Source organism: Cricetulus griseus, chromosome 2, assembly GCF_003668045.3.
Source record: "Cricetulus griseus strain 17A/GY chromosome 2, alternate assembly CriGri-PICRH-1.0, whole genome shotgun sequence".
In the NCBI taxonomy this organism is placed as follows: Eukaryota; Metazoa; Chordata; class Mammalia; order Rodentia; family Cricetidae; genus Cricetulus; species Cricetulus griseus.
Window position 1 is genome coordinate 19,861,819 of NC_048595.1, and position 9,917 is coordinate 19,871,735.

The window sequence follows — 9,917 nt, forward strand, 5'->3', positions numbered from 1 at the left end:
TCTTGAACTCACAGAGATCCTCCTGCCTCTGCCTCCCGAGTGCTGGGACTAAAGGCATGTGCCACCACTGCCTGGCTGAGCAATAGCCTTTCTACTGGAGGTGCTGCATCCAGAGGGCTGGAGACGACAGAGTGTGGTGCCAGCAGGACTGGGCACATGGACCTCTGTGTCTTTTGTGTTTTCCTTTGTGTGCAGACCCTTTCTTAGGAGTCCAGTTTTTGAGGGGACAGAATGTCCATGCACATACTGCTGCTTCCTGAGGAAACTGGCTGAGAGATATGTGCAGATACACAGCTCTGCCAGGCACAGGTCCTCGCCTGGCCTTTAGCAGATAGCACTACTGCCACTTGAAAACTGTTAAAGGAGAGGCCTAGAAGAGGAAAAACCTTTTACTTAAAGTCACATAGAAACAAGTAGCTAATCCAGACCTACTAAATTTACTTATCAGGTCCTAGAGATTTAGGGGAGCACAGAACCCTGCATGTTCCAAATTCTTAAACAGCCAACACAAGAACTAAAAAGGCTCCTGGGTGAGTAAATGGGCTATGAAGAAAGGAAGGCGTGAAACAGTTCAGTGATAGGGCAAAATGGCAACAAAATGCAAGCTGACCAGAAAGCAAATGACCTCTGAGGCCAAGAGCCCGGGTCGTGGAAGGCAACAGACTGGATCAAGCACACTGCCTCAGTCTCAGCTCCGCCACGTTCTAGCAAGTTGTCTAACTTCCGTGGGCTGTTCCTAGTTCTATAAGATGGGGACAGTGCATCTCTCCTCAGGTTGTCCTGAGGAATAAGAGAGGGAATCCATATTCCATTGCTCAGAGCAGGGCCTGACACACAAGCACGGAAGGACACTGGCCGTCTATATTATCAGTGGAAGGACAAGGCACTGTCTGTGCCCCATGTGTGTGTGGTGTGGCCCCTGACTCCTCACCACAGTGACAGCATCGTTGAGCAGGGACTCCCCGAAGACAAGGATGTGTAGCAGTTCGTTGATATGGATTTCCTCAAAGACAGCCAGCACAGCCACAGGGTCCACAGCCGAGATGATGCTGCCAAAGAGCAGGGTGTCCAGCAGCCCAATGTTGTTGATCTGTTCACCGCCCACCAGGCACACGGCGTACAGGAGGCCACCCAGGAAGAAAGCGTTCCACAGTGTGCCCACCACAGCAAAGATCAGGATGGTGCCCAGGTTCTCCGTGAACTGCCGCAGCGGCAGGAAGTATCCCGCATCCAGGATGATGGGCGGCAGCAGGAAGAGGAAGAAGACGTCTGACTGCAGGAAGGGGGGCGTCTCGCCGACACCCTTGATCAGGCCCCCCACCAGCAGCCCCACCACGATCAGCAAGCAGCTCTCCGGGACGATGCTCGAGATGGTGGGGATCACATGGAAACCTGTGAAGGGCGAGAGAACGGGAGGCCGTGGGCTTTTCAGGGGAGCCAGAAGAACAGAAGGTTGGGGACAGGACTGGGGACCAGGAGAGCATCTGGCGAGAGGTGCACAGGCTTGGTCTCAGAAGGCCGCTCTGTTAACTCTCTGAGCCTCGGCTTCCTTGCCTGTAAAACGGAAGGGATAATACCAGCTTCACAGGGCTATGGCATAAAGTAAATTATTTTTAAAATTTACATTTATCTGGCGTGTGTGTGCATGCATATATGTGTGAGCATGCACCTTGACATGTGGGTGCATGTCAGAGGACAACTTGTTGTCAGTTGGTTCTTTCCTTCTATCATATGGGTCCTGGGGATTGAACTCAGGTCTTCAGGCTTGGCAGCAAGCCCTTTACCTTTTGAGCCACGTTGGGCCGATGTTTTCATAAAACATTCACCAACTGTCTCTGTCACTGTCATAAACTGTTAGAAAGCAGCAGCTCCATATACCTCTAGCAGACAGAAATTAAATGATGACCAAGCATGGCACCTTTTCAGGTACAAGTTTGAGGAGGCTGACTTACGTCCCACGCAGGGAAGAACAATCTAATGATTCTGTCTTGGGGAAGGCGGCGAGCTCCGTGCCCCAGGCTGACAATGACTGGTGTGAAAGTGAGAGAGACAGGAGAATCAAAGAGCATCAGTGCCAGGAGAAATGTGGGGACAATAGGCCTGGGTCTGCAAACCTGCAGAGCACATGCAGAGACCTCCAATCCCAGACTCGCAGGCAGGCAACAGCTGTACATAACCGAGGCATGCTTTTCTGGCACCAGGCAGCTGCTCCAGACAAGATCCCAAGAGGTCAAAAGCCATCAGTCAGTTTGGGCAAGTGAAGTGAAATCTCTTTGCCACCCTGCCTTTAGCCCATCCCACTCTAAAGACAGGGCAACGGAGGCTGAAAAGGTAAAGGGACTTGCCCAAAGTCAGAGCGAGTCAGTAGCAGAACCATGAGAGAACCTGGATCTGATGTCCAGCTCCCAAACAACTCCAAAGTTCTGAAACTTTAGTTCTCCCAGCCTCCCTCCCTATCAAGCCACCCCGACAGCCACCAACCATTTCTCCATGTGGCGCTGGTCATCAATCACATCCGTTCTCTGTTGTGGACCATACCGAGGCTCCAGACCCAGGCTTCTGGGGATCCCAGGTTTGGTTACAGAGCCCCATGTTTCCTATGAGCTCTTTGGTTTGCTTTTGTAGTAGGAAGCTGGGTGAAGACCTGGACACCCAGATGCAATGCTGGGTACTGGGGCCCAGAAGCCAGCTGGGTCAAGAGGTAGTGAGTCCTATGCTCAAGAACGATGCTCCCTCCTCTTCCCTACCTAGCAAGCTCTGAGCTAGCAAATTCCACAGTATGTGCTGACTTGAAAATACCCACAATTCTCAAGAACCTGCCTGGCCAGATCCTTGCCTTCATTATCCCCTAGAACCTTAGGAAAGAAGGACATTTCTCCCTCTAGCACAGTCTCTCCTATGTACAGGTACTGCCCGGGGCAACGCTAGTACCACCACAGTCCCCCTGCAATGCCAAGCGCCTAGTAGACACTGAAAACATACTAGGGAAAAACATCTCTATCTTCAGGTGGGAAGGAACCTCAAAGCCACCTTGTACATGTTCCAGGTTTCAAAGGTCACCTCGTGTGCTGAAAAGCTGTCTGGGATGCAGGGTCTACCAGTAACACCCAAGTGTTCAGCTGGCGGGTACATCTCTTGTCCTATTCTCTTCCCCAGTCCCTAATATTCAAACTCTCTGAAATTCCCCAAATGAGCCATTGTCTTTTTCCAGTAGACAGGCCCCAGCTGTGCGGCTGGTTAAGCGTGCATCCGACTCCTCGTCCAGGTCCTCCCTGACCAGCCTGTTTGCCGAGGGCAAAACAGGGTTTCCCTCTTGTGCCTCCTTCTCCCAACCTTCGACATAGTCACCACCCTTTTTCCTGGCACCCACAGGGTCAGGAAACCAGCTAAAGAGTGGAGACAGACAGCCACAGCGCCTTACTCAGAGATCTGCACTGCCCTGAAGGGGAGACTATAGGGCCTGCTACACTGTGGATCTGAGTGACTCTCAGGCTCCAAGTTTTAAAGGATAGTAACAGTAGGCAGTGACGGATCCTTTAAGAGGTCAAATGAGGTTTTTAGGTCACTGGGAGGGTGTCCTTGAAGGGGAGGAAGTAAGGGCCCCCACAACTAAGGTTCTCTCCTTGCTCCTTGGTTCACCATTTAAGCATTTTGGTTCACCATGCCCTGCCCCCATTGCCTCAGCACAGACCCAAAGCAAGAAGGTCATTCAATCTCAGACTAAAACCTCCAGCACTGGGGCAGGGGTGATAGCTTGCTGGGTAAATTTTGTGTTTGCTGCCCCAGCAAAGGATTGGTGTTTGGATCCCCAGAACCCACACACATCCTGGGTGGGTGTAGCAGACCACCCACTATCCCGCAAGGGTAAGGAGGAAATGGGGACTACCCAGAGCAAGCTGATTGGCTGGACTAGTTGAATCAACCAGCTCTGGGTTCAAGTGAGAGACCTTCTCTCAATATATAAGGTAAAAAGTTATAGAAGACACCCAACTGTCTTAACCTCTGGCCTACACACACACACACACACACACACACACACACACACACACACACAATCACAATGTAAACACATATATACACATACACACACCCAATGTAAATACACACATACACAATGTAAACACATACACACAAAGCAAAAAACAGTACCCTCGGGCTGGAGAGATGGCTCAACGGTTAAGAGCACTAACTGTTCTTCCAGAGGTCCTGAGTTCAATTCCCAGCAACCACATGGTGGCTCACAACCACCTTGAATGAGATCTGGTGCCCCCTGCTGGCATGCAGGCCGAAGACTGTATACATAATAAATAAATAAAAATCTTTAAAAACAACAACAAAAAAAACCCCAAAAAAACAGTACCCTCCAAAACTGAGTTTAAAAGTTTAAAATTCTCTTTAAATGGGCATTTAGTCATTTAGGAAGGTGAGTCAGTTGAGTTTAGGGGAGTAGAATTCTTATAATGGGCCAGAAAGCAGTTTCCAAGGTCAAGAATGCAGCTCTAGGGACTGGTGAAACGGCTCAGTGGGTAAAGGTGCTTGCTGCCAAGCCTGATGAGCCAAGTTTGATCCCTGGGTGCCACACAATGGAGAGAACCAACTCTTATAGGTTATTTTCTGATCCCCACAGGCAGGGTATGGCACACATGTGAGCACACATACACACACACACAAATAAATCCTTTAAAAAGTACCACCCACACACACAAAAAGAGTCCAGCTCCAGTCAGCTAGAGTCAACAACAACAGTTGCCTTAGGAGAAGACAGAATTTAAAGAGACAGCACACAGAAAGCAGAAGACAGCTTCCACCTCCACCTAGCAGCAAGGCTGGGAAAAAGCCTCCTGTGTTCGTCAGGCCAATCCACAGAGCTGGTGCCCACAGATGAGCTGGCCACAGCTCCTGCCTGGACAGGGTGTGTGAGTGGAGCAAGCTAGGGGCAGTACCACGGAGGATGCTTGCTGTTCTGAAGGTGCCCCACGAGCCAGCACTGTGCTGGAAGCACAGGCCACCTCACTCAGTCCTAACAGTCAGGTAGTGCAGCTACGCTGCAGAGGGCAAGCCTGCAAGGAAGGATTCTGAACCTGGGGTAAAGAGCTCTCAGTCACTTGCTGAGTATCAGTATTTTCCTGAGCTGGCTCTGCTGGGCCCTGCAGACCTTTGTGAGGAGCTCATGGGGATGACTATGATTTTCTGGAAGAGTCCTCTGTGGCAGGTGAACAGCTGGTGCTCCTACAGATGAATAGCTGGTGCTCTGAGAGGCAAGATGTGCCCTGGCAGGCCACTCAGGCGTGGGTTTGGGGTCTCTTGGCCAGGAGACAATATGCTTTCTTCTACTGAAGACAGCTCCCAGGATACCTGGGCTGCAGTCATGTCCCTGGCGTCCTTCCCCTCCCATCCCACCCCACCCCCCAGTCTTCTGTTTGGTCTTTCTTCCTAGTATTCTGCAGTGGGGCTTCAGCCCTGAGGAGCCTTTAGGCTGAGCCCAGGCTACAGGAAAGGGCTAGATCTCTTCACTCTTGGCTTCTTGCCGGCAGTGGGCGGCCATTACTGGAAAGTGCTTGAGAGAGGGAGGGGCAGTGTCTGTCAGGAGGAGGAGACTCTGGGGAAAGGAGCATGCCTGCCTGTGGTCTGTCCTAACTTGTTCCTCTCCCAAGGCCATGATTCCAATTGTTCCCACCCTGTATCCCCCAAGAGTCCCAAAACACAGGGAACTGGCTGGCACCTGTAGTGAAAGGGGCAAGAGCAACAGCTGGGCTCCCGGTGTGAGGCCAGAGTCCAAGAAATAGGGCTCCTCGGGGCTCCAACTGTGGCAGTGGTGACTTAGCTGTGATGGAATCTGGGTAGGGCAGACATAGTTAGAACCAGATCTAGAGACAAGGGAGCTAGAATGGACCTCAGACAGCATTTAATTCTCCATCTTATGGTCAGTCGGAGAGACCAAGTGACCTGTCATGGCCACAGAACCGGTTCCACAAGAGCTGTGTGCTGCAAAGCCAGTGATCCCCTTAAGCCCCACAGCACCCCTCCAGGCATCCTGTCCACACAGAGCTGTGAGGCAAGGTGTGGAATTCCACATCCCCAGACTTGCACAAACTCTTGAATGCAGCTCTAGTGTGCCTTCCCCGTGAGAAGTGGCTGTGGGAGAGGTGTTCATTCCTTCCCGTTGAACATGCGTGCACACAAATGCATACTGACGGAAACGGCATTAGATTTTGGATTGACAGGATTCTCAAGGCACCGCGAAAACATTTTATTCACATTCCTCAGGCTGTCCCCATCTGCTTGGGTGGGCACAGTAAAGCAGGCCAGGCTGTCCCATGTTACCCACGGTTGCTAGGGTGACCGCGTGTTTCTGGTTCTGCTTGTCACAGGCTTCCCTGGCTTCAGAAGTCACAGGGGAAAGCTGGGAAGAGGGGTCTCTGAGGCCCACCAATGGTCCGCCTGCCACCCTACTTCCAGGCCTGAAGGCCGCACTGGGGCTACAGTTCCGCCAGTGCCCAAGGGATTTCTCTCTTCATTGTACAGTGACTCCATTTCTTTAAGTCCTCTTCGGCTATCCCAGCAGCCATTCTCAGGCACAGCAATGGGAGGTGCAGCCTCACCTGGGAGTTACTGTGACTTGAGTCTACCGCAGTGTGTACTAACGATTTTGATCTCGTCTGCTCCTTACCATGGCTTTGAGAAGACCCAATTTTAGATGAGGAGACTGAGGCATAGAAAGGTTAATTAAGCAACCTGGCTTAAATTCAGAAAGCCAATAACTAGGTGCACAATCTAGGCCCCAGAGTCTGTTCTTAGTCATCCATGCTTCATTCCTAGCTGGTTTCCCAGAGGACCCACCCAGGACCAAAGCAGCCAAGAGCAGTTCCCTGAAGACCAGAGGCAGCCATTTTTTTTTCCATGAGCCCTTCTTCCCCAGGGAAGTCCTTGCACAGTTCCTCTCACAGCCTCTTGAAGATCACCTGCCTTTGAAGGCATCCTCTCAGGAACTATGCAGTGAACCAGCCGGAAGGCTCTTTGCTGCCAGCTCTTGGGATAATAGGTAGCAGTTACTCAGAGATGGTTTCTCACCATGACCTCATTGGTGGGACCCAAGAAGCAAAAGTAGCTCAGATTCAGCCACTGCCTCAGCAGGTTCCCAGACACACATGCAGGAGACAAGACTGTGTGCCACCGCCTACCCATGCTGTGTTCCCACAGCTAGCAAAAACTGGGTCCCAATCAGGGTACAGTAACTGACTAGCAGAGTGGCCTTGCCAAGTTCCTTTTTTTTTTTTTTTTTTTTTTTTTTTTTTTTTTTGTTTTTTTTGGTTTTTTGAGACAGGGTTTCTCTGTGGCTTTGGAGACTGTCCTGGAACTAGCTCTTGTAGACCAGGCTGGTCTCGAACTCACACAGATCCACCTGCCTCTGCCTCTCCAGTGCTGGGATTAAAGGCATGCGCCACCAACGCCCGGCTCGCCAAGTTACTTTTTTATGGCTCCCATCCTCAGCTTGCTCACCTATAGCATGGCAGTGGGTAGAAGTGGATGGGATAGGAGATAATAAAGCTAAAGAGTGCCAAGCAATGAGCCTGGTATGGAAGTGTGTGTATTCCTGTAACCCTACCGACTTGAGGTGCTGAGGCCAGAGGGCCTGCCTGAGCAACTCAGTGGGAATTAATCTTGAAAAGGATGCTGATGTCCAATGTGAAACATGACAAGCACTCTATTAACCTTTACACCAAGGGGCCAACAAGATGGTTCAGTGGGTAAGGTTCTTGTGGTACAAGCCTGGTGACCTGAGTTTTGATTCCTGGAACCCAAGTAAAAGTGGAAGGAAAGCCAGGCAATGGTGGCGCATGCCTTTGGTCCCAGCACTTAGGAGGCAGAGGCAGCAGGATCTCTGTGAGTTCGAGGCCAGCTTGGTCTACAGAGCGAGTTCCAGGATGACCAGAGCTACACAGAGAAACCCTGTCTTGAAAAACAGAAGCAAAACAAAACAAAACAAAAAATGTGAACTAAAGGCTGAAGGGAGTAGCTCAGGGTTCGTACCTGTCTAGGATGAACAAAGCTCTGGGGCTGATCTCCAGCACCAGGAGGGTACTACAAAGGAAGGAAGGAAGGAAGAAAGGAAGGAAGGAAGGAAGGAAGGAAGGAAGGAAGGAAGGAGGGAAGGAAGGAAGGAAGGAGCGGGCCAGCTGGTGATGCTCTTCACTGGGCAGCACATGATCACGGATCATTGGACAACACACTGTCCAGCACAGAGAAAGCAACACATTTAGTGACACTCAGACTGATGTGAGGAGCAGAGCTCGGGTCTTCACGTGTCTCTTCTCATACCACACCCTGATCCTTATTTGATGCAGAAGGATCAGAGAGGTAGGGTGACTGGACCAAGGCTCCATCACCAGGAAGGGCTGCCATAATTAGCATCCAGGTCTCCTAATTGCCAGTTCTTTGAGCTCCACTAAATCTAAGCCTGTCAGGATCAACAGAACAAGAATTCAAGTCTGCCATATGCCTCCCCCTCATAAACAGTCAGAAATAAATCTGCTCGCAGTACCTGGGCAGGAACCATCATGGTGCCCAGAAAAGCCAGTCTTTCTCTGTGCCTTTCCCCAGCATTCATACAGCAGCTGTCTCTTGTTTCAATCCATGCGTGGGGGCGGGGGCGCGACGACACAGAGGGTCCCACCCCTAGGAATATCAAGTCTACATAATAAAGCAGCTAAATTTCTACCTGAAAACACAACAGTGATGCTGAGCTGTCTGGGCCAGGAAAAGAAGGTTGAGCCAGGGAGCCAAGAGCAGTTCCAGGCCCGATCTGCTCTCTAGTAACCCTGAGCCCCAGTGTCTTCCAGGCTTCCCGTTCACAGAGCTCACCACAGATGAGCCTTTTTCTGTGTGTCATCAAGTCAGAGTCAGGGGGCTGGACCCAGAAGCACCTATAGACTGACTGTGATGTGGCAGAGGCGGCTGGTAAAAGAACTAACAGAGAGACAGGCCACAGCCAGCGGGAGAGTGCCAACAGCCCAGAGGAAGCCAGGAGTCATCTCTGGGAGGCCTGGTGGGAGAGACTGCTCTAGCTGCAGATAACGGTGACCAGGGACTATGTACACATCTTCTTCCGGTTCACAGACGCTTTTTCTTTTTCTTTTTTAAAATTCATTTGTTTTAAAGACAGGGTTGCTACGGAACCCAGGCTGGCCTCAAACAGCAATCCTCCTGCTTCGGCCTCCCAAGTGATGGGATTAAAGAAGTGAGCCTTTGGTTTACTCCTGTCTTCACTCTTCCACCTCCACCAACCCCTCTTCCCAGTTGCCAGAAGCTTCCTGGTCCTGCTTCTGGGTATACAGTGAGGAAATCTTCATCTTGAACTTCTGCCCACTTCCCAAAACCCAGTCAGGCAGCACCTCCTCTAGGAAGCCCTCCCTGCACACTCTAGACTGGGCCTGCTACTCCTCCAAACTGAACATGGGCTCACACTCTACATTAGTGCTCATCTGCTGGGCACCCCAGCACAGCCTGAACCCTGAAAGGATGGCACTTGGGAAGATGGGACAATGGGAGCGTCCTAAAAGTCATCAGATCCCTCTCAAACAAGGGGAGGGGAGTGTGGACAAAGCAAGCATCAATGACCTCTGAAGCCTTCTGAGGCCCCAAGCTGGGCAGTGAAAAGGACACTGGCACACAGGCCTGAGACACGGCTCACAATGCAGAGCTGACACTGCGGGCTGAAGAGGGTCTCTCTCCCCTGACCTTCAGGCCTCACCCCTACCTATATGGACTGCAGCCAAGTCCTCCTGCCATCAGCCTTCACCCTGTGGCTCACAGAACCATTCCAATGACTTCAAACCCATCCCATCCCCCTCCTCCCTGCTCTAACAGCAGCAAGTCCTGTGTCCCAGGCCTCCAGTTACCAGAGCTCTCCATAATGC

At 51.3% G+C, this 9,917-nt stretch overlaps 1 protein-coding gene across 1 annotated transcript in view; it reads right to left on the reverse strand.

Moving 5' to 3' along the window:
• Slc9a1 (solute carrier family 9 member A1) overlaps positions 1-9,917 on the reverse strand; it is a 55,883-nt gene that overhangs the window by 10,470 nt on the left and 35,496 nt on the right. Inside the window, 1 exon segment of the mRNA NM_001246753.1 lies at positions 932-1,392. Within this exon segment, the coding sequence (NP_001233682.1) occupies positions 932-1,392 (461 nt within the window).